The sequence below is a fragment of the Chionomys nivalis genome, chromosome 6, assembly GCF_950005125.1.
Source record: "Chionomys nivalis chromosome 6, mChiNiv1.1, whole genome shotgun sequence".
Taxonomy (NCBI): domain Eukaryota; kingdom Metazoa; phylum Chordata; class Mammalia; order Rodentia; family Cricetidae; genus Chionomys; species Chionomys nivalis.
In genome coordinates, this window is record NC_080091.1 from 4,913,290 (window position 1) to 4,937,787 (window position 24,498).

Consider the following 24,498-nt stretch of genomic DNA (forward strand, 5'->3'; position numbering starts at 1 on the left):
CCCACCTGGATGGAGGGACACAGAGGCCCATAGGAAGGTCAGTCCCTTGTCCCTTGGGCCCCACCTTTGAAGTGTGACTAGTGGTTAGTGCCTGGCTCGTGGGTGCCTGACCTGCTCTGGACTCCTTCCTGGATGCCACAGCTCCCATGGCTCTCCCTGGGGGCTGCGGTTTCTATTCTGTCCTTAGCCCACAGTGCTGGGATCTCAGGGGTGGGCTATCCTTGATTACAGAGCATTCCAAAGACCAGAGACAGACAGACAGACAGAGCGACAGACACACACTGGGTTGGTTGGTGGCGGCACACGCCCTTAAATCACAGTAGCAGGGAGGCAGAGGCAGGCGATCTCTGAGTTCAAGACCAGCCTGGTCTACGGAGGGAGTTCCAGGACAGCCTGGGCTGTTATACAGAGGAACCAGGTTCAAAAACAAAAACCCCAAAACCAAACCCAGTAAGGTAGAGGGAGGGGCTCAGTGGTAAGGTGCTTGCCACGCAGTCATGGGAATTTGACTCTCCTAACACTCAGCAGCTGTGTAAAGTGACAGCCCTCTAACTGCAGTTCAGGGAGTCCGACCCTTATGCAGGCCGTCAGGGAACCCAGGGCTCCATGCATGTGCAAGCCGATTACCAACTGAGCCACCTCAGTCCTTCTGCTGTCTTGCAGCTGGGCAACAGGACTCACGGGTGTTTGGGCTGAAGACAGGTTGATTGCCCTGCATAAAGCAGAGGGGAACCTGGATGGGCCCTCACTGCCTGCCAGTGACCCAGGCTGTGTTCCCTCCAATCCAGCTGTTCCAGAGGTGCAGAGTCTGCAGGCCAAAGTGGTGGATAAGGTTTACCATTAACAAGGTGTTACCATGGTTCCCAACAAATTTTCCTCACTGGAGATTTTTGGGGCTTCCAAAGGGACCAAAGTCAGCATGGAGCAGGTGTGAACTGTTGTAGGGGTACTTGGTGGTCCCAACATCCCCCACCCCAGAGGCTAGGATAGGAAGAAATGACGATGCCAGGATCTGAAAAATGGGTGAAGATACTTTGGAGGGTACCTGCGGCCACTCTACCGAGATAGGGAAGCCAAAGCCTGCACCATCCGCCGAAGAGCCAGCTGTGGCTGTGTGTACGGCAGCTAAGTACAGGTAGCTTTGTATCTCACCTAACCCAAGCAGCTGGGCCCACCTGGAGATCTCTCGACTGGACTTAACCTGGCCACACCTTCTGGTGGCAGCCTGCATAAAAGGGCACAGAAGGAATCCTTTGCTCTCTGCCTGCTTGCCCTCTCTCGCTGGCAGGTCCGTCTACCCTGTGGCTGAGGCACTCCTTTCCTGGTGAGAGCCCACTTCTTCAGGATTCCAGTGCAGTCTGGCGACCAGCAGACCCCTAGGTTCCTCCAGGACTGCAGCGCTGGATTGGGACTGCTGAGACATCCTGCTTCGGGACTAGGACAACCCAGGTCACAGCCCCTAAGCCACACTAATACTCTATCAATTCTGTCCCTTTAGAGACCCCACAAATCGTCACCCAAGCATTCAGGGCAGTGAGGAAGGAGGAGTGTGAACCTTTGAGAAGAGAGGCAGAGACCATGGTTCCGCTGCTGAGCACACGCCGGGTACAAATAGGCACTGGGCTCACGTGTAGCGGGAACGGGGTGACCCTTTGATCAACACTGGGTCTTTTAAATGCTACTTTAATAACCTTGCAGACCATGAAACATGACACTGAGTTCTAGAAACAGCAATAGACAGGAGACTTTTATACAAAAATTTGTTGCTTATAAAACATACGCAAAAGAAAGCTAAAAGAAAAAAGTAATAAGACACAGAAGGCCTCGTTCTTGCTAAGTTTTGTCTACATTTAAAAAAAATCTGATAACTAATGTTCTTTTATTCTCCTTAAAAAAAAACAAAAAAAAAAAACAACAACAACAAAAAAAAACGCTTAGGCACGATGTGCTGGTGGCTCTGAACCAGAACCAGTCCCCGGTCGCCCCTCGCCAGGGTGCGGTCCAATTCTTCCTTCGTCCACAGTTAAGGCATCTTTTTTCTTTTCTGAAAAGTGAGCATGCTGCTTTTGTTTCCAGTTTCGGTTAATGGATGGGGAGAGCTCCCCTCAGCTTGGTTCCTGGGGCCATGGAGCCCTGAGGCCCCGCAGCATCTGTGGAGCCTTGCTGCTGCCATGATGAGCCGGAGCCCTCCGGGCAGAGTGTGGTGGTCCCTGGTCCCACGGAGATCCATGCATTGGCTCACAGGTGCCCGGGTGGGTTGTGAGCCTCACCCAGGCCAGGGTGGGCAGCCGACAGCGCCAGCTGGGGATCCCCGACCACGCCAGACACCTTCTCCTCCTCCCGCCGCTTCAAGCAGGCTGCTTTGGGGTTCAGGTTGCGTTCTGGGGGGAGTGGAGGAGAGCGCAGTGGGAGACTGTCCACAGTTGGGGACAGGGAGGGTTGGGATTGTGCTGTGGCGACCCCTGGCCAGCAACAAGCCAGGGCAGAGCAGGATGGGGCGGGCGCAGCCTACCTCGCACCTGCTGCTCCAGGCCCAGGATAACCTGCACCGCCTGCTGCAGGATCAGCAGCTTGGTCTGCGCCTTATCCGACTTGAGGTGCAGCTGGCACATGCGGCCCAGCTCCCGGAAGGCCTCGTTAATGTCCCGCACGCGCACCCGCTCCCGTGCGTTATTGGCCATGCGCCTCTCCCGGTCCCTCAGGTCCTTCTCCTCCAGGGACAGCACCTCGTCCGTACTGCTGGGTCACAGCACCGAGCCTCCGTCAGGGGGGGGCCGGGCCGCTGCACGCTGTGTGCTAATGTGAGTGACACGGGTGCGGCCAGTGTTGGGGAATGTGCGTGGTAACAAGTGATGGCAGCTCTTCAATGTGGACAACCCCAAAGGGCGTCTGTCTCTGGGAAGGACAGAGGCCTTACCCTCCTCTAACACATGTGGAGGAAGGTGGGACCAGACAGGGCAGTGGCTTCTTAGCTGTCCCTGTCCCTGCTCATGGCTCTGGGTGACAGGATTCAGGGCTGGGCTGAGGCCTAGAAGGCTCATGGAAACAAACGGCACTCGGGCCTGAGCCCCGCACCCCAGAGCCACAGCCACCCTAGCTGGGCCAGGAGCAGTGCCCATCTCCACTGTGATGGACACCATGGCAGCAGCTCCAAATGCCCGAGCACAAGGCTGAGACCCTGTCCTGCCTGAGCTGAGCCCTAGGGGTGCAGACGGTAGTCACCTAGGCTGTGAAGGCCAGCACGTGCCCTTTGTGGCTCATGCCCCTGCTGCCCACGATGGACCATATCCCTCTGGGTGGCGGTAGTGGCCCCAGACCTCAGGACAAGCGCGCAGACCAAACTGCATGTGGGCACAGAGGCTGTGTGCCCAATGAACCCTTTCCTTCCCCTGAGGCCATGCAGGGCCTTATGGGACAAAAGGCCCCGAGGTGGCGGTGTGGCCAGCCCTGTCCACAGGGCGGCAGGTGCGAGGTGCAGGGCGGCAGGTGGCAAGCAAAGGCAGGGGACAGCCAGGGCAGAGGGAAGAGCATGAGAGACAGACAGCGGATGAGGCAGACGTGTGGGACACAGGTGGACCACACGCTCTGTCACCACAGACACAGAGACCTTGGAACAAGGAGAAAGTGGAGCCGGCTCGGCAGAGCCCACACTGCAGGAGAGAAAGTGTTAATGGTGGCAGCCAGGGCAGTGCAGGTTAAGGAAGCGGAAGGGGCCAAGCTGAAGTCCTCCCTCACCGGCTCTAGGGCAGGTGGATGGGGAAACTGAGTCAGGGAGAAGATGCTCTCAGAGAGGTGGGTTGGGTCCCTGGCAAAGTGAACAGGGATAGGACCTCTGGGTCCTTGGGGAGTGGGGGTCACTGGCCCCTAACAGCCTAACAGCCAGGCTCTGGGATAAGGCTGGGCCAGCAAGCGTCTTGGATGGGACAATCTGACAGAAGTCCTCAGGCCAGCGGGGCCAGGGTGGCAGAGTCAGTCAGTCAAGAGGTGACGCACTATAGGGAAGGAGCGTTAGGGACAGGGATGGAGGTGGCCAGTGTGGGGACAGTCGACCCGGATGACTAGCAGAAGGGACCACCTGCGGTGGGGCATTAACGCAGGGGCAGAGTCCTGCAGGGGCAGTTGGGGCGGTGCCAGTGAGGGTAAATGGTGTTGGGGAGTCAGCATGTGAGAAAACCCATGTGAGGGATCAGCAGGCATGGACAGTCGAGGTGTGAGCAAGTCCGGATGAGAACAGTCAGTGTGTGGAGATTAGTCATAACGGGAACAGCTGATGTGGAAAGCGAAGTGATGTCAGTGAGGGCAGTGGGGAGTCATCAGTGGGGGGGTCAGTGAGGATGGAGGAGTCAGGGAGAATGGAGTCAGGGAGGATGGAGGAGTCAGGGAGGATGGAGGAGTCAGGGAGGATGGGGTCAGGGAGGATGGAGGAGTCAGGGAGGATGGAGGAGTCAGGGAGGATGGAGGAGTCAGGGAGGATGGGGTCAGGGAGGATGGAGGAGTCAGGGAGGATGGGGTCAGGGAGGATGGAGGAGTCAGGGAGGATGGAGGAGTCAGGGAGGATGGGGTCAGGGAGGATGGAGGAGTCAGGGAGGATGGAGGAGTCAGGGAGGATGGGGTCAGGGAGGATGGAGGAGTCAGGGAGGATGGAGGAGTCAGGGAGGATGGGGTCAGGGAGGATGGAGGAGTCAGGGAGGATGGAGGAGTCAGGGAGGATGGAGGAGTCAGGGAGGATGGGGTCAGGGAGGATGGAGGAGTCAGGGAGGATGGGGTCAGGGAGGATGGAGGAGTCAGGGAGGATGGGGTCAGGGAGGATGGAGTCAAGGAGGATGGGGTCAGGGAGGATGGAGGAGTCAGGGAGGATGGGGTCAGGGAGGATGGAGGAGTCAGGGAGGATGGGGTCAGGGAGGATGGAGTCAAGGAGGATGGGGTCAGGGAGGATGGAGGAGTCAGGGAGGATGGAGTCAGGGAGGATGGAGTCAGTCGATGAGGATGGGGTCACTGAGTGTGGGGACAGTTGGTGTAAGCTGAGGGCTGGTCACCGGAGCAACAGTGTGGAGAATCGAGCAGGGACAGTCAGCGCTGGAAGTCAGTACAGAGAACAGCCTGCAGAGAACCCTGTCCGGGACCAGAGGGTGTGCTGGTTGGTTGTGAGGGACAGTCACTGTACTCTGGCTGGGGTAGCAGGGAGGGGAGCGTCGCGGAGGCGCAGGGCGCGGGCCGCCCACTGACCTCGCACCTGCTGCTCCAGGCTGAGGATGACGGCCACGGCCTGGTGCAGGATGAGCAGTTTGGTCTGCGGCTTCTCGCTGCTGAGGTGCAGCTGGCACATGCGGCCCAGCTCCTTAAAGGCCTCATTGATGTCGCGGACCCGCAGGCGCTCACGGGCATTATTGGCCACCCGGCGCTCCTTCTCCCGCTCGGCCTTCTGCTCTGGGGGGAGAAGGTCGTCCTCGTCCTCGTCTGGGCTACGGGGGAGGGGAGCCAGGGGCCAGAGGGAGGCAGTGAGCTGACGCGGTGGCCTGCAGGCGCCTCCTGGGATCTGTGTGCACGTGTGATGTATGTGTGCGTGTGGCGTGTGATGTGTGCGAGGCCCGAGGGGAGGGGTTTGGCACCTGGTGCGCGTGCGTGGGGCCTTCAGGTCCTTCTTGTCCTCCTCGGCGTCGGCCACTGATGCATTCTCCTCGTCGTCCTTCTCCTCACGCTTGATGTCACTGACTCCCGCCGTGGCGCCTGCCCTCCCGAGTCCTGCAACAAGCCTGGGATGAGGGGTGGCAGCAGCCACCAAGCTCACCTGAGGGGCCCTTTGCCAGGGCGCAGCTGATTTGTGGGGACATAAATAAAGATGGAAATAAAACAAGCCACCAAGACTGCTGCCTCAGGCCAAGGTTAGAGGGGCTCCCTCCCCACTCAAGATCTAGTCTGATGCTGAAGCCAGACTAGAATCAAGTCCCACACCACACGCAGCACTGGAGACAGAAACCCGCACTGTGAACTCCAGAGTGGGACATTTCTGTCCTGTCCTCCACTGGCCGAATGCTCTCCACAGCCCACAGGGTCCCTTGCATGCTGGCCTGCCGTAGTCTTAGAGGCCTCCTCCATCCCCCTTGCTCTGCCTCCAACCCATCAGGCTCCATCCTGCCCTGGGGCCTTTGCGGTCTTGCTGGACCCCCCCCCCCCCCCGTCACCTCCTAGACTCAGCAGAACGGTCACCCTAAGACACCATCCCATTTCCCTTCCACTTGCCCTAAACTTTGCCCTGCTGGCCCTAATATTCCCTAAAACTGTTACAAGGGAACTGTCCAGCTGTCCCCATGACCCTGCTGACATCCACTATGGAAACCACACCCGTCCTAGGCCCTCATCTGAGAAGCAGGCACCCTCCCTGCCAAAGGAATCAGCCTGGTCCTGCTGGGATCCTGGGCCCCACCCTCTGCCTCAGTGTCCCCAGATTGAACCAGACACAACAGTCCCAACCTTGCGAGCAACAATAAGGATCTGGACAACCTTGGCCCCTTGGTGGGTCTGACAGTCTGCGTGTGCGCGTGTGTGCATACATGCGTGTGCACACACAAGTCACACCTATCAAGTGTCCTGCCCTTGTCACTTAACCCCAAGGTGAGTCCCACTGAACTTGGAGCCCCCCATTCCCAGAGATCCTCCTGCCTCCCGCTCCTCAGTGCTGGGTTACAAGGTGCACACTCAGGGCAGGAGCTCACACTCTTGTGAGAACCACCAACTGAACAATGTTTAGAGGCACAGGCTCTCACGAACCTGAGGCGGGCTAACTGCCCAGGGACACACCACTGTGCGTCCAGTTCAGGTCTGCAACCGAATTCTTAAGTTGGACTGAGCCACCTTCCCTCGGTGATCAAGCCCAGGACGCTGGGACTCACCACTATAGGAGTCAGGCGGCCTCTGCGAGAGATCGGGGAGGGAGCTGGGCTGGCTGGGGAGGCTGGCATGATTATGCAAAAGACTGGCACCGCTGTTGAGGCCATCCTCAGGGTGGCTTCCACTGACCAGGCCCGCGTGCCGCCCGCCCAGTGGCATGGGGCCCGCGAAGCTTGTGGTCAGCGCCCCATGGCCAGGCAGAAGTCCATGGAGATCACTAGCGGTGCCCACGGCGTGGCTGCGAAGGACATGGATGGCCTCGTCTAAGCGGTCCTCCATCTTGCTCTGCTGTGTCAGTGGGTAGAGAAGGTCCACTGAGCCCCTGCCAGGCAGCAGGCAACTCGTCCCTGCCCCTCTTGAAGCTGCCCTTGCGGCACACTGAGTGACTTCTCCCCCCCGGAAGGGCTCCATATTCCAATTCTGTGGTGATGGGATTGACTGGCACTTGATACCTGGCCAGCAGGGAGGGGACACTCACCAGGCCGTGGAGACTCCCGTCGTAGCTGGGAGATAAGGCACTGGGGGCTCCTGCCCGGGGCCACTGTGATGTCCCTGGAGGGGAAGGAAAGCCATGAAGGAACCCGGGCAGTGGGACCCAAGGCTAGATGAACTCAAAGATGCTCGACACAGCCACTGCAGACACGGCTCAACTCCTTCCTGCCCGCTCAACTCCTTCCTGCCCGGGGAACATGACCCCTGACCTCAGAGGAGCCAGTCCTGACACAGCAGTTACTCTCTGTCCCTCCACACCTGGATCCTCTGCTGTGAACTCAAAGGGCAGGTGGTTAGCTCCAGAGGCGACCAGACAGGCCCGCTGAGGACAGGAGTGGAACTGCTCTGTAGACCAGGTTGGCCTTGAACTCACAGAGATCCACCTGCCTCTGCCTCCTGAGGCATCAAGTCATGCACCACCACACCAGCAGAGTGGGTTTTTTTAACCCCTACCTCCCAGGACTTCTAGAGGCTCCTGGCTCCCATCTGACCTCACCTAGTTGATACCCTGCCGCCACCACCACCCACCCCGGTGTGGTGTTCCTCACAAGAGCGGAGCCTGAGGTCAACAACTGGACAAATCACAGGTGGAGGCCCACCTTACCCTCATGCCACCTCTCACTACCTGGCCAGGACTCCAGCCTGGGGACAGCCCTGAGGTCACGCATGGTTCCCATGCTCATCCCATACACACCTGGCAGGCCCTGGGGTGAACCCACAGGCGTTGAGGGGCTAGGTGAGAAATTATTGCTGGAGTGGTCTGGGGAGTAGATCTGCAGTGATGGGGACAGAGGAAGGGGCAGTCAGGACCACCACGAGGCTACCAAAAGTCCCCCTCTGCCACCACCAGTCCAGGCCCCTGCTCACCGAGGCCAGTGCCTTCCCAAGGGCATCCCCTGAGCTGCTGGCTGTAGTCCCTCGGGTACCTGTTGAGCGAGACAGAAAGTCCTGTTCTGGGAGCCTCCATCCTGCAAATGGTGGGACCCTCCCTCTTACGACACCCGCCACCCCCAGTGTCATGTCTTGCCTAACACTGACACCTGTTCCTTCTCTGCCTCGGTTTCCCCCAGAGTAAAGTGGAAGAGCCATTTGTCATCGAGGCCTGCTTCTAATATTCCAGGGTCAATCTGAGGTGCCTCAAGGAGGGGACCATGTTTTCTAGCTCTGGCCCAGCAAGTGTCTCATCTCCATGGAGCCCTGATGCAGCCTCTTGGCTCCTACCCGGGCCCAGGAAACACTGGGTTTGACCTCACCCATGAGGCTGTCTGCCCCGCTCACAGGAGGCGTATGGCCAGAAGTGCCACCGTAAGTGCCAGGGGCGGCAGAGAAGCTGGACACAGCTGGTAGTGTGCCGTTGACCTCAGATCCATGCAGCTGGTAGCTCTGTAGGGATAATTGGTGGTGAGGGGCACGGTGATGGTCGAGGACCGGAGCAGGCAGGTCCCCCGACCACAGCACCTACCATGCGTTCCTGCTGCTGGAGGCCCCCAAAGGCACCGCTGCCCACAGAACTGCTGCCTGGTGCAAGAGGCAGAGGGGATGAGCCATCTCCTAACATGGGCCCAAAGCCTGCTTGGCCGGGGGAACTCCAGAGCTCTGCCGAGGGGTGCAGGCTGCTGTCTGTGTGGAGGAGGAGGATGAGCCTAGGGACCCAGCCCTGCAGAGCATCCCCCCGCCCTCAGGAGCCCCACACACCTGCCACATAGAAGGGGGAAGGGTAGGTGCTGCCGGGGGTCTTGGCAGAGGGGTAGGCTATAGCGTCCCTGCTGAAGCTGTCACCTGAGTTGGGTGGATACACCTGCAGAAGGAGGGCAATATTGGAGGAGGGGTGTGGAGCCATCTCTCCCCGCCGTACCCTCCTAAATGTCCCCTCCACGCTCAGCTCTTGTCTAGCATGAGCCAGTGCTAGAAGTCTCCCTGCTCCTCTGGGAACATCGGACCCCTGCTCTCAGAAGCAAAATCCCACCTACCCATGCCAGCATCAACCCTGACCAGCTGGCAACGGCTGGAACTCTGACAGCTTGAAGAAATGGGGTGTGGGCGGGGGAAGGGGGGATCCTGCCACCAGTGTCTGCCCTGGGACAGGACTCAGGAGGGGATCAATTGCTCATGCCTGCCATGAAACAGGACTCGGGAGGGATCAGCTGTTCAAGTCTGCCCTGGCATAGGACTCAGGAGAGATCAGCTGTTCATGCCTGCCCTGGCAGGGGAGCAGGCAGCAAGTCTAAGCTGGCTGCTGGGTTAACTTCCACCTAGCTTAACTGGGTTCTGTTGGTCATAGTCTCTGATCTTAGTTCTGCTCCCCCAATATGTGTGTTTCTAGGGAGCCCTGACCTATGCCCTCCACCACTGCTGGCCCCAGTACTGACATCAAAGGAAGCTGCAGGGTTCTGGGGACACAGAGGAAGCAGGGGCCCGAGGCATTAGTATACAAAGTGCACTGTGTAGCACAGACCAGCCTGCAATTTGTGACCTTACCTCCCAAGTGCTGGGGGAGGTGGCCAGGCTGGAGAATCCAGCACACTGCCTTTCTTAAGGTGATTAAATCATAGGCACATGGCACCTTGAACCACCAAGGGCCAGCAGCCATCTGCCAGGGTGGGCAACCAGCCAAACACCAAGCCGGTGGGTGGGAACACTTCCAGCCTTGGCAGGTGGGTGTGGTTGGGAACAGGCGGGACCTGGCGGGACCAGCTCACAGGGATCCCCCATCACCTCCCCCGACCCTACTGTTAGAGGTTACAGGCAGAAAATCACTCCTAAGCTAGAGGAAGTGAGGCCTGAGGAAGGACTTCCCTGGGGAACAGAAGCTTGTTCAGTCCACACATGCCAATCCTCTAGTGACCCACGGGATGTGGCCACAGATTCTGGCACGGAGAATCCACCATACATGGTGACTATAGGCTCCAGGCCTGCCCATACTCACAGAGGAGGGAAGACCAGGCGGGACCTTCCGGACCTTCTTAGGCTGCGTATCTGCGGGGAGCAAGAACAGAGGACACACTGCCCACATGTCCTCCTGTGGACACTACAAGGCTGGGGTCAGGACCTAGGAGCGCACACTTCCAATATTTTTATTTTACTGTTTGTATTGCAGTATGTATTTTTCTTCGCTCTCCTCCCTTCCTTCCCTCTCCCATGACCCCCATACTCCTAATTTACACAGGAAATCTTGTTTTCTCTTTTCTATGTAGATCCATGTGTGTCTCTCTCAGACTCATAATACAGCCACAAAAACCTGGCGGAGGTGGCACACACCTTTAATCCTAGCTCTCTGGAGGCAGAGACAGGCAGATCTCTGAGTTCGAGACCAACCTGGTCTACAGAGTGAGTTCCAGGTTAGCCAGGGCTACACCGAGAAACCCTGTTTCAGAAAACAAATCTAAAAACCCAGAGTTCCACCCACTGGGACTAAGATACAAAAAAACACAGGGGGGCCCCCTGCACAGAGGCACCAGCATGCCCTGTGGGCGCAAATCAAAGCACCCACTGTGAAGCCCTCTGTGGCCACCGAGGCTCAGCGGCACCCAGCCCAGGCATCAGTCTGTCACACTGCCCCTTACACATGCACGTCTCCAGCTCCAACTCACCCAGGCCACCGTCTGCAGCTCTCCGCCGAGGGTTGCTGGGGTATGAGGGGTAATACTGGGAGCCGCTCTTGACACCAGATGGGGACAGTGGTCCAGGGTTGCTGAGGCCCAGCTCGCCTGGCAGGAAGGCAGCCTGGGGGATGAGCAACCAGGAAGCTGGAGCTGATGTCTAGAGCCAGGCCTGATCCCCGCCTGAAGACCCTCCCAGCTGTGAAGATCAATGCTACATGGGCAAGGCCAGGCCCCAGGTTTCGCCGATACACAGCACCCATGACGTGCCCTCTCCTTAACCATCACGCCATCTCACGGCCACCTCTCGCCAGGGGCACAGGGGCCCACGCTGGGGTATGAACCCCGCTGACAGTGGCCCCGTGTAAGCAGCCGAGTTGGGGCACAAGAACCGTACCCCATACAATGCCAACTGTGCTCCTCACATGGGTTAGGGCTACTGAGCGGCTTGGGGACTGGAGAGGTGACATGAACATGGCCATGGTTGGTGCACAGCCTGGTCCTGGTTGCTGCTTAACAACTGCCGCTCCCCCAGCACACTCTCAACCCCAAGGGTCACCTTGGAGATCAGGCCAGCTCCGCCCTTCTGCCTTAGTTTACCTGACTCAGTGCCCCAACACTGGTTTCTCTCCCGAAGGTGGCATAGGCGCTCCGCTCACTGCCCTTGCCTGCAAGGGATAGAAGGAAGTCACGAGAGACCTCAGGAGGGTCCCCCAGACAGTGGGAAGTTGTAAATGGTGGGCCTCTGGCAGGGCCCTGCCTGGATAGCCCAGCTACCCAGTCCCCCTAGATACAGGAGAGAGGACAAGGGGAACCGAGCAATGGCGGGGCAAACTATCTACACACTTCTCTGTTCTTTTTTTCTTTGTGTAAGATGGGTTGAGGGTTTTGACTGCGTGTATGTCTATGCACCATGCAGGTGCCTGGAAGAGGGGTTCCTTGGGATTGGAAGATTCCTTGGACTGGAGTTATGGTTGCTGTGTGCTACCACACGGGTACCTGGACTGAGCCCAGGTCCTCTGTAAGAACAACAAGCACTCTTAACTGCTGAGCCATCTCTCCAGCCCTGATTGACTTCCTAATCATCCTGCTTCAGCCTCCTGAGTGGCTGGATTCTGAGGGCTGCTGACCCTGCCAGCACTTAGTGCTCCCAGGGTCCACCCTGGGGGGAGAGGGAGATGACACAGGATGGGTTGGAACAGACACAGCTGGCCTCTATGGGAACTGCCCTCTGGCCCTGCCATCCTGTCAGGCAGGACACCCGAGGAAGAGGCAGGAGAAGGAAGCCCAAAAGGGAACATGCACCCCCACAATTTCAGAGGCCACGTTGGGACATGGTGGAAGGAGCTGGGGTCAGGGGTCAGCGCTGACCAATTCCGAATTCTAGAAACATCCCACTCTTGAGTTAAACCTTCACGGTTTTTCAGGCCTCCTGACCCACTGCCCAGTGATTGGTCTCCGTAGTCCCCCAGGAAGCAGGCAAGGCTCACTCTCAGGCGGGGCAGAAGCCAGGGCTGTGACCGCACCCCACTGTGCACAGAGTGGCCACACTCACCTCCAAGCCCAACTCCTAGGAACGTGGAAGAAGGCAGGCTGCTGTGTGATTCACTGAAGTGGGTGCCTTCACTGTAAGTCTAGGGGAGACAGGCAGGGTGGGGGGTGCGGGTGAGACAGCTGTCCCAGAGGGAAGGGAAACCCGGGGACCTGGGCCTTGCAAAGGTGTCTCACCCGGCTGGGGTCGAAGGAAGAGCTGTTCTGGTCACTGCTGCCCCAGGAGCCTGAGCTGGGACGGTCCTCAAGCCCTGTAGAAGGCAAAGGGAAGCCTAGCCCCGTTCTCAGGAGACTCAGAAGGCTTTGGGTCAACCCCACCCCCCCAGATACGCCTAACAGCAATGAGCACAGCCGCCTCCATCCTGCGCAGCCTGGAACTCATCTGTGAAAACCTCAGCTACCGTGCCGACTCAATCCCATGGCCAGGGCTCTTGTTCAGGTCTATGTGTGATTGTGCAGGACTGGGCATCTGAGTCAGAGAGGTTGGCAAAAGTGCAGAGAAGCAGGGTCTCCCTGGCAGGGGCTCCACCTGGGAGCCGACTAGCTCAGTGGGAAAAGGCAGACACTGTCAGACAGGGACAGTGGTACACCTGGCTCGGGCTCTGCAGCCTCATAGGAAGGTCAAGGGTTTATGTGGTAAGACAGGGGTTAACGAGCCTGGAGCCCAGAGGACCTTGTCCCGAAGGGCGGAGTAAACCAGGGCTGGGCCCTTATCTCCCCCAACACCTCAGGAGCAGCTAACGGCCACTCCACCCACAGCAAACTCTCCTTCCTGACCCCTAGGCCATCCCCACACAGGGACCACAGGGTCCAGCCTTGACTCCACCCAACTTGGCCACATGGTCACATAGTGTGCCTCAGTTTCCCTACTGTGAAACTGGATGGACAGGCAGAGGAGGACTGAAGTGTCCACATTCTGGGCTGGGGGGACCTCCTGGGCCTTCCCCACACCGCGTACCCTATGAGCCCCCAATGCCGCCCAGGCTCTGCACCAGGAACTCTCTAACCCTAGAGACTTTATTACGAGCCTCTGTGCTCATCATCCCCTCCCTGGAGAATCGTGTTTAATTGTGGTTAATTTGCATAATTATACATATTAATCTCTCCACCTCATGAATATTCACCTCTCATTACACCTTCTTGTTTCCTGGTAAAGCTCCAGTGTGCAGGGAGGGGGGCTACAGGCACTACCACTAGCATCAGGTGCAGTCTGGGGCGGATGGGCAGCCAGTACCCACATTGTTGTGATCCCACCAATCCTTATTCAACATAAACCCCAGGGTCATACAGGATGTTCTGGAAGCCCAGACCCAGCCTGGGTGACCCCTGAACTCAGCATACAATTGTTCCATCCCAGAGCCTGGCAATGTTAAGGATCCCCGAGAACCCAAGACCTTCCAGCACAAGCCTTGTCTCTTCCCTCTGAAAATGACAAAACTCGGGAGCCCTTCCCCCACCCCATTAATAGTTATTAAAATCACCCCAGCTGATAAATTATGCATCTTAATAACCTATCATGAATATTCATACACACTAATTAAAACATTCTAACGGAAGATGTTGATGTCAGGTGTGCTCCACAGAGCACCAGGAAACGGCTACCTCCATCCAGAGCCAGGCTCAATGACACCCAGACAACTTAAAAGAAGGCCCATATTTAGAGCTCTGTTCTTCTGAAGCACTGTTGGCACTCTGGCTCCCAACTTGCTTTTATAAATAAAGTTTTCTGGCACACGGCTCTCCTGGTCACGTGCTGTCTACAGCTGTATTCATGACAAGGCTTTCGTTATGAAGCCCATCATGGAGACGATCACCTGCCCTGGTGTAGAGCAGTCTACGGTACGGTGGAACTCACAGGGGTGGACATCGGCTCACAGCACCCATCGCCACCATTTCTTCCTTGCTTCCACAGTCCACTCAACAGGGACGATGCCCAAGCAAGCAGGACAAAGGACACAACCTGCCTTCCCTCCTACTACCTCCACTCACGATGCCGGAAGACAAAGTCACGAGAGCAGAAGCAAGTTTGAGACAAGTCTGGTCACACATCTCAAGAGACCCAAAACGAAGGCTGGAGAGATGGCTCGGTGGTTCCAGAGGTCCTGAGTTCACTTCCTAGCACCCACATGGAAGATCAGCAGTTCCGGGAATCCCTAGGCCTCTGGCTTCTCGCTTCCCAGGGTACCGCACTCGTATATGCATGTGCACACTCGCACATCATTGAAAAATAGTGAAAGTAAACAAAATACAAAAAATATAGCCGGGCGGTGGTGGCGCACGCCTTTAATCCCAGCACTCGGGAGGCAGAGGCAGGTGAATCTCTGTGAGTTCGAGACCAGCCTGGTCTACAAGAGCTAGTTCCAGGACAGGCTCCAAAACCACAGAGAAACCCTGTCTCGAAAAACCAAAAAAAAAAAAAAAAAAAAATAGCTGCATGAATAATATGGTCATGATATATACGCAGAAAAAAAACTCAGTAGAGAAAGTCTGAGAATTTTAGGCAGAGTTCCACCCCCACCAATGGCTCTAGCGCCTCACTGGGGGATTCTAGGCGGGGGCTGCACCGTGACCATGCCCACAGCCCCCTCACTGGGGATTCTAGGCGGGGCTCCACCGTAACCACGCCCACAGGCCCTCACTGGGGATTCTAGGCGGGGTTTCACCCTGACCACGCCCACAGCCCCCTCACTGGGGATTCTAGGCGGGGCTCCACCGTGACCACGCCCACAGGCCCTCACTGGGGATTCTAGGCGGGGCTCCACCGTGACCACGCCCACAGGCCCTCACTGGGGATTCTGGGCGGGGCTCCACTGTGACCACGCCCACAGGCCCTCAAAGTCAAGACTCAGGCAGAGGGCAGACTAGGCAGTTTGCGTCTGCCTAGCATGTTTGAGGCCCTGGACTCCATCCTAACACCCTCCCCCATCAAATCGAAATGACCAGTGAACACATGAATCCTAAACTCCGGCAGAGAAAGGTAAGATAAGAACTTTTCAAAGAGGAATTAAGGTGAAAGTAGAAAGGAGTCGATGGCAAATATCGATTCTTCTCCAAGGACAAAGATCAATACAACAGACCAGGAGACAGGCAAGGACAAAGGGACAGAGGCAGGAAGGCAACTTTACAGGCAGCTATGGAACATTAGAAACGGGGTGAGAACAGATGGCTCTGTTTTGAGGAGTGGGGCGCACACGGCCAAACTGGCCTGAACTCACAAACCGCTCTGCCCCCTTCTGAGTGCTGGGATGACAGGCTCCCACCCCCACACTCTTTTCCTGAGTGGGAATGGCTGATCTTTGAGGGACTGGCTGGCCCACTGACCAGGCTGTTTCAGTGAGAGGACACAGAGGCGCATTTCACAAACACGAGGACTTGAGTTCGAGTCCCAGAACCCACCTAAAAAGCCAGGCATGATGCCTACTAGTACTGGAGAGGTAGAGACAGGAAGATCCCTTGAGCCCAGGGGCCGGCCAGCTTGGCTGGTTAGGAGAGCATCAGTTGTAGAAACCCTGTTTGGAGCTGGGTGGTGGTGCTGCACACCTTTAATCCCAGCATCCAGGGCAATATAGGTGGATCTCTGAGTTCGAAGTCAGTCTGACTTACAGAGAAACCCTGTCTCAACAACAACAACAACAACAACAAAAACCCAACAAGAAAAGCAAGCAGGAAGGCAGGTTGAATAGCCACAGAGAGCTCCCAGCCAACCAGGAAGCTGTGCCCCCTTCACGGCCTCTGCTTCAGCTCCTGCCTCCAGGTTCCTGCCCCTCATGATGTAGAAGTATGAGCCACACAAAACACTGTCCTCCCCATGCTGGTTTTGGTCACCGTATTTGCCACGGTGACAGTAAGCGTCCTAGGATTCTCTAAGACCCAATATGACACGGGTCAGCCATTGCAGTTTGAGACAGGGTTTCTCAGTGTAGCCCTGGCTGTCCTCAAACTCTGTAGACCAAACTGGTCTTGAATTCAAGAGATCCTCCTACCTCTGCCTCTGGAGTGTTGGGATTACAGGCATTGGCCACCACCTTGGCAGACCCAGTCTTATGTGGAGCCAACACAGCACAGGACAGCTCTGGAAACACCAGTCAACATCACAGGTTGGGAAGGAAGGCTGCTGTGGGATACTTGTGCGCTGCATGAAGATGTGTTGCTGTGATTGGTGTCATAAAAAGCTGAATGGCCAATAGCTAAGCAGGAGGTAGAGGAGGGACTTCCAGGGAGAGAAAGCAGAGGAATGTAGGCCACAGAAGCCATGGAGGAAACAGAAAGTACAAGATGGAAGAGGGTACCAGCATGCGCTAGAACAAGCCTAGGCCATCAGCCAAGGCTTTCATAATTAGTAAGTCTCCCTGTGATTATTTGAGAGCTGGCCGGCGGGACAGAGACTCACAAGCCAAAGCTGGCCTTCCATTTGTTATCTAGCAGAGAATGACCTGAACTGCTCATCCCCCTCCCTCCTTCACCTAGTGCTGGGGTTGTCCACCATGCCTGGCAGCAACCAAATTCTAGCCCTCTACTTGGAGACTCCTGATCCAGTCCCCAGCAGCAAATAAAACAGAATAAACCCACTGGGCCAGATGACAGCACTGATCTTGCAGAGGACCCAGGTTCAGCTCCCAGCACCCACATGCGGCTGTCTGCAACTCCAGACCCTGGGGACCTGACACCCTCTTCTGGCCACGAGAGGTACCAGGCACAGACGTGAGGTACAGATACACATGCAGGCAAAGCACCCACGTTGCAGCCTCCTGATCACCACCACGGGGTAACCACTGCCTCAATGCTCTGCACCCGGGAGGACCCAGAACTCTAAGAACACCCCCCGAAGTCACCCTGTAACACACAGTGCTTTAGAAACGATGGTAGAAATTTTTCTAAAGCCTTGGTGGGTTTTTGTTTTTATGATAGGACTTCACTACATTCCCTGGAAACCTGGAGTTCCCTGTGCAGACCAGGCTGGCCTCTGCCTCCTGAGTGGTGAGATTAAAGGTGTGCACCTCCACACCTGGCCAGGCAGTGATAAAGGGAGGGATGTGTCTCTGAGGAACCGTCCTGAGTGCCTCGAGGCACACTTCAAGAGGACTCCATGCATGCAGCAGAGGTGGGATCAGAGATGAGAGAGAGAGAGAGAGAGAGAGAGAGAGAGAGAGAGAGAGAGAGAGAGATTAGAAGCAGAGCTCCTTCCTATGCAAAGAGCATCCGCAAGCCAACATGTATCACACAGGTTCCTATGTGAAAAGACACTGCAAGTCAGCATTGCTTGTGAAGAGTAATTCCAAAATGAAACCCTACCAAGAAAAAAGAAACTCATCAAACACAGGCGGGCTCAAGCCATGGAAGGAACTCACCACAAGACTGACAGGTCTGTGATCCTTAACTGCCACCCATCCTGTACCGACAGTGCCGGGGGACCTGCCGTATGCACCCCATCCCCCTGTATGTACCTCAATCTTCAAGAATAGGGCAAACACCCTTCCTGCAGCCCAGACTGATAGAAGTGCTGTCCCCTAAAATGGCCCATGTGATCTCTATCCCCTGAGGACGTTGGGCTCTAGGCCACAAAATCGTGTCCCCAGGACAGAGTCACACAGCCCCAAGGTCACATGCCAGGCTTCTCAGGGCCTGAACATAAGCCTGGTCCCCGAGAGTCCAAGGGCATGGGTCTGGAGCTGAGAGGGCTGCACAGGAACCATAGAAACCAGAGAGTGGTATCTTCAAGGTCCCATCCTGCTGAGCCTGCCTGGCAGTGAGATTTCCGTCAGGTAGTGCCCTCCTCAGGGAGCCACCTCCAGGCCCCGGAGCAGGCCTTGGCAACCAGGGAAAAAGAGTCTGGAGAGCCGTGCTGCCAAGAGGGCAGCCCATCCCAGCCTCACAATAGCTGCCAACCCGACCTTACCCCTATCGTGGCCGGAAGCCTGGACACTGAGGACTGGGGGCTGCTTCCGGGGTGACGGGAGCCTGTGGGGATTTCCAGGCCTTCAGGAGTGCCCAGATGGCCTTCCATCCACTTCCTCAGGCCGAGGGGAAGACCAGCAGGGTAGTGACTGATGGCCTTGCTTTTGGGAGGGGTAAGCAAGAACCACCCATACCAGCTTCCCAGATGTATCCTTCCACATGGCCCAGAAGGACCCTCGCTTAGCAAAAGCCAGCCAGCTGGGATCTGAGACCTCACAAGTCCTGGGTCCTAGGAAGCCCCCAGCCCCTGCCGTCCCTGCTAACCAGGCTCGGTCATGCAGCTAATATATGTTCAAAGTGCAATCACTTGGGGAGGCCAGGCCACACTGTGGGCCTAGAGGTCTAGGCTCCAGTCAGTCCAACCCAATGGGCTCTATAACAACCACACTCTGGCGGGGCACGTGTGAGGAAATGCCACTGTCCACAGGCCGACCCACAGACGATGCGTCCCTCAGTCCTACCTGAGCCTGCAAACTGGGTTCCGGCCAGGGAGGCAGGCCGGCCCTTCCCGTTGGCCACAGGCAGTGGAAACATCTGTGGGGACAGAAGAGAACAGTGAGTGGCAGAGCAGAACTCGGAGCTCTGGGGACGGGGGACCCCATGGCAGGACATGCTTGGAAGGAGACCGCAGCCAACTCTGAAGCTGAAAGGACACTAGGCTAAAGGGGAGGGACGGGGTCCCACTTGATAGAGGGTATGACTTACAATTTGTTTTTGTGGGAGCCCAATCCTAGGTGTCATTTCTCAGGAGGGTTTCTCTGTATAGCCCTGGCTAGCCTGGAAATTGCTATGTAGCCAAGGCTGGCCTTGAATTCACAGGGATTCACCTGCCTCTGCCTCCTGATTGAGTACTGGGGTTAAAAAGTGTAGGGCCATCTTGTCTTTGTTTTTTGATTCTTCTTCTTTTTTTTTTTTTTTTTTTTTGGTTTTTCAAGACAGGGATTCTCTGTAGCTTTTTAGACTGTCCTGAAACTCACTCCGTAGTCCAGGCTGGCCTTGAGTTTATGACCCTCCTGCTTCAGTTACAAGAGCGCTGGTAGATGACAGGTCCAGCGCCTGAACCATCTACTTTAGGTCACGTGTTTCTTCCCACCCCAGCATGACTGCAACACGCTTCTGTTCAGCAGGTGGCCAGGCAAGAGTCCTCACCCCCTGGCCAGCGTCTCGGTGCATGTGGACGTCCCAAACACCATGGCGGCCCCCCACTTAAGACACACACTGCCAGGAAGTGTGGCCCAGCCCCTACTAAGGGGAAACTGAGGTTGTCCCCCCAGCACTTGAAAAGCAGAGGCAGGAGAATAAGGTCATCCGTGGCTACATAGGGAGTTAGAAGTCACATGAGACCTAGTCTCAAACAAAAAAGGGAGAGGGGACTGAGGCACTAGGTGGCAGAACTGGGCATGTGTGTGAGGGTCTTGGAGGGAGCCTCTTACTGGCAGGATCTTGACCCCTCCCAGCTCTTCCGTGCCCAGAGCACTCAGTCTCTGCATATTAAAGGCTCCAAGGCACAGACAGTTAACCCCCAACCTGTGTGGTGCGGAGGTCCAGGCTACCCACACCACCCTCTAAACTTTCCCTAGACAACGAGACACTGACAGCGCAGCCCCACAGTCGGGCAGGCGCAGCGGCCACCGTCCCACCCCCACTACAGAAGGAGTGCAGCTCCGTTTGGGGCCAGCACAAGCTGCAGGGTGAGATTCTGTCTCAGAACACCTAAGAGGGGCAAGGCCAGAGGGACAGCTCAGCGGTTAACACACTGGCTGCTCTTCCAGAGGACCTGGGTTCGGTTCCCATCACCTACGTGGTGGCTCACAAGCATCTGTCTCCAGTTCCAGGATCTGATACCCTGCTCTTCTGACCCGAGCGCACCGGGCACAAATGGGGTACACAGACACACACCAGGGAGAAAAGTTAAGAATGAAAGACAAGCCGGGAGGTGGTGGCTCACGCCTTTAATCCCAGCACTCGGGAGGCAGAGGCAGGCGGATCTCTGTGAGTTCGAGACCAGCCTGGTCTACAAGAGCTAGTTCCAGGACAGGCTCCAAAACCACAGAGAAACCCTGTCTCGAAAAACCAAAAAAAAAAAAAAAAAAAAAGAATAAAAGACAGGACAAGGTGCACATGCCCCATCTTCCCAACACTTGGATGCTACATGAGATCCCACCTCAAAAACAAAGCCTTCCAAACAGGGACCTACCACCCAACACGACCACATGAGGCCCTGCTGCAGGAGGTGACTCCTGCCTGGTGACTCCTACCTCCTTAGGTCTCAGTTTCTCCTCTGTGCCTCAGGATGCTCTCTGACCTACATCAGGGGAAACCCTGGGTCCTTTGGACTAAAGAGGAGGTGGCCCGGAGGCTCAGGGTGTTCCCTTGGGTCCAACAGAGCTGAGCTGCACCCCCAAGCTGTGTGTTCCGGGCCACTAGGCCGTGACCTGTCAGTTTAACAATAACAAAAAAGAAAAGAAACAAGCAGACCGGGCCTCTGCCTACTCAGCCAGGGAGGCAAAAATAAGATGGACCTTAAAAATATCGGCAGGGCCTTCCGGAGCCTTGGGGGCTCCGTACCCTGGGCTGCATTTCCGCAGGCCGGCTGCCTGGTGCTGTTTCGGTATGGGCACTCTTGTTTTTGGCATAATTCTGCGGCCTGGGTGCCTTGTGGGGAGGAGCAGGGGAATTCAGGCCGGAAGTCGGCCTAGGAGCTTTCAGGGCACAGTGGTGCTCCTGGGGGTGGGGCTGAGAGCAAGACTCCAGACTCTACAAGCTCAGAAAAGGATGCTGGGTCCTGAAGCCCAGGCCCAGCGTCCCACAAGGTGCCTGCCGCATATACGGATGAGCCAGGGGCCTAGTTGTGGGGATATGCCCACCAGCTCATTCCTGGGTGTCTCTGTGCTCTGACTTCTGCCAGCCGGCAATCTCTCTGGGCATTCACACAGCTGGAAAGGAAGGACTGCCACAGAATGGGCAAGAACTGCCCGCCTCTCCCCAACCACGGCTGACGGTGACATGCTAATGGAACAGGGTGTCTCTGAGGTCCCCAGAGCCTGGGACCTCATTCTCACCATTTCTAACTCTGATGGTCACTTTCCTGACTATAGTCAATGCCACCAGCCCCCCACGGCCACACTGGGCTCCTGCAGTGAGCAAGGCAAAGGAGAGGCTGAAGACCTCCTCCCTGGGCTCAGTTCCCCCATTTGAAGTGGTAGGCGAGTCCATTTCTTTTGTGGGTGTCACCCTACCTGTTGGGGGGGTCCCAATCCTTCATTCCCACCTTTGGGAGCTGGGGGCCCCACGCCTACTGGCACACACCCCTCCCCCTTTGGTAGTACTCTCCAGCCTGGGAGCAGGGGAAGGCATTAGGGGCAGCTCACCATGCTGAAGTCCAGGAGATCACTGAGCTCTTTGTCGGAGCCCACAGGTGCCATTCTCTGAGACTGGTTCATCGTCCAGCCAGGGCCACAGGCGTGGGAACTGGGGTGGGCTCCCCAGGCCTAGAGACAGCCCTGTGTGGTGATACCAGAGACAGGTGGGGAGAGAGGTATGAGACCGTGAACAAGTAGGGACTACAGGCAAGGGCTGGGGGGGGTCAATGGGGCCCAGGAGGGAGGCAGCAAGCAACCTGGATTTTGGGGGATCCCCTGTAGAACCTTCAATAATAGAGGGGGTACACATAAGAACATCAGAGCATGATGTTTCACATCTTAAAACGGTGTTGGGGGGCTGGGAACACTCCTATCAACTCCCCTGGGGTCCATGGGCCCCATCGAGGAAGGGAGAAAGGCCTGGGCCCTGCCCCCTCCATAAATTTGGTGGCACCTTCTCATTCAGCAACTGTCACAGAACACTCAAAACCCGTCACCCCCAAATTCAAGACTTCACTGGTGGAACAGATGGATGTTTTGCCTGGGACCCACAAATTCTCCCTTACCCCCAAAACCTAAACTCATTCAGAAAAGTTAAAAGACAAAACCAAGCCAAGCAGTCTGTCTGTCAGGACATATCTGGGAATATTCAGAACAAAGTTTGAAAACACCCTTTTACCAACATCACCCTGGGGGCAGGGGGTGCCAAGAACTGGGATTCCCCTTTAGGTACGGGGGCTCTGTTCCATCAGCAGGGGTGGGAGTATCCACCTGCCAGGCCACATCCCAAAACACAGCTCAGGGAGGAGAGGAAAGCCCAGGAGCTCACCACACATTAAAGAAATTAACTTTTTCCCAGTGTTCCCCAGAAAGGAGAGAAGGCAGGGGTGACCCGAGAAACCACAAGGTGGATGGAGAAGGAGGTTCTGGGGCTGAGGAGGACCCGAGTCCAGAAGTTCAAGGACCCTAACTCTTCTGTTTGCCAACTCAGAGAGGGGCACATGAAACAGCCTGGAGTACCCCTTCCCCCTGCTGTTTCTTTTCTTTTTCTTTTTTATCTTTTTTGGAAGACTGTGAAACTAACTTTTTTTTTCTTCTAAGTTGTACGAAACCACACTTTTTTTTTGTGGGGTACTTGAAACCGATTTTTCTAGGTAACCCCAGGGGTAGAGGCCCCACAAACACTGTGGGGAAGGGTGGAGTGAGACTACCTGAGACTTCTTGGATCGTTAAGAGGGAAGAATGGGGGACAACCCTCCCTTTCCTCCCTCCCCCACTCCAGCAGCGAGGGAGGGAGGGAGGCTGGAAGCTCTCTGAGGCTGGAAGGCAGGCCACCACTGTGTTCCAAACCCAGGCTGTGCCGCGCCCCACATTAACACAGAGCAGATGTTCCCATGTTGGGGTCCCCATGTCTCCCCACCTTCTCTGTACCCAGGGGTCCCTTTCTTGTAGCAGACAAAAGGACCTGTTCTTTTTTCCCTCAGAACTCTAGCTTGAATCAGGGGGCCCATTTCTGAGTGTGTATTGGGGGAAGAGGTGTCTCCTAAGGTCCCCAGGAGTTGGGGAACCCCTAGCTAACGAAGTGATTATCCTCGCTCTTCCTTCCAAACTTTCAACTCGGATGCAGGGTTGGGGGGCCTCCCTGGCAGAGGGTGGGTGGGAAAGGGACACCTCCCTCAAAATCCCCAAGAGTTAGAGAACCCTAGTTTGTGGAGTAGGGGGATAAACCTCATCCCTCCAAACTCCACTCAGGATTAAAAGGTATGTTTTCAAATGAAGGGGTGGAGGTCGGCGGTAAGGGGATACCTCCCCTAAGATACCCACGAGTTGGGGCACCCCTAACCTTGGAATAAGGAGATGGTCCTTTCTCTCCCCTCCTAACTCCAGTTCCGATCGGGGGACCCCTCCCTGAGGATGGAGGTTGAGGGTAGGTGGTAAGGAAACACCGCTCCCAAACTCCCCATGAGTTAGCGAACCCCTATCTGATGAAGTTGGGTGACCGTTCGAAGAGAACCGTCACAAAAGAGGCCTGGGCAAAGTTTGCTCCCAAGTACGCGCGTCCCCTCCACGTCGCCCCCTCTCCAGGCGCGCAAAGTTGAAGGCAGAGAACAATGCGCCGCTGGGCCCGGGGCCCTGTGCAAGGGGGACGCGTGCAACTCTCCCCCGGGGGCTCACCCCATCCCCAGCTTCCCCGCGGACCCGAGAGAGACCCGGAGGCAACTTTTTTTTCCCATGCACTAAGCAGAGAAGGGGGGGGTCCCCACCATGAGCGCGTCCCCGTGCGCCCCACGCGCGCGCCCGGGGCCCCTCCGCGTGCGCTCACCTGCTGGGCGGGGGCATGCACCGGGTACACCGGGCTCCCTGCTGCCCACCGCCCTCGGGGACCCCGGGGACAAAAGGGTGGCGGGCGCGTCCCCGAGGGTCGCGCGTGGGCGGCGGGAGCGCGCAGGGCTCGGGGGCGCGCGTCCTTCCTCCTCCTCCTTCTCCCCACTCGCGTTCGCGTCGCCTGGCCTCTCTCGAGCTTCTCGCAGACCAGGCCCCGCGGGAAGGGACCGTAGCAGAGGCGGCGGCGCGCGGCGGTGGCCCGCGGTGGCCCGCTACGCCCGCAGCCGCCGGCGCTGCCTCATCTTCCTGCGGCGGGAGACATGTTC

General features: G+C 56.9%; 1 protein-coding gene across 6 annotated transcripts; it reads right to left on the reverse strand.

Moving 5' to 3' along the window:
* Positions 1 to 1,667: 1,667 nt before the first annotated feature.
* Positions 1,668 to 24,498, reverse strand: Tcf3 (transcription factor 3). Of its 6 annotated transcripts, none has more exons than XM_057771844.1 (18): positions 24,171 to 24,498; positions 21,857 to 21,988; positions 18,947 to 19,019; positions 12,708 to 12,781; positions 12,535 to 12,613; positions 11,580 to 11,647; positions 10,971 to 11,103; positions 10,307 to 10,356; positions 9,076 to 9,178; positions 8,843 to 9,000; positions 8,634 to 8,763; positions 8,248 to 8,306; positions 8,075 to 8,153; positions 7,367 to 7,440; positions 6,891 to 7,173; positions 5,610 to 5,742; positions 2,513 to 2,739; positions 1,668 to 2,381 (listed from the first exon to the last, which is right to left on the reverse strand). In XM_057771844.1, the coding sequence occupies exons 2-18, from the start codon at positions 21,926 to 21,928 to the stop codon at positions 2,239 to 2,241; spliced, it is 1,938 nt and encodes a 645-aa protein (XP_057627827.1). In that variant the 5' UTR covers positions 21,929 to 21,988; positions 24,171 to 24,498; the 3' UTR covers positions 1,668 to 2,238. The 6 variants fall into 6 exon arrangements, with proteins under 6 accessions (XP_057627827.1, XP_057627825.1, XP_057627828.1 ...); XM_057771842.1 differs by lacking the exon at positions 2,513 to 2,739 and adding an exon at positions 5,227 to 5,462; XM_057771845.1 differs by having other exon boundaries at positions 2,513 to 2,736; positions 6,891 to 7,176.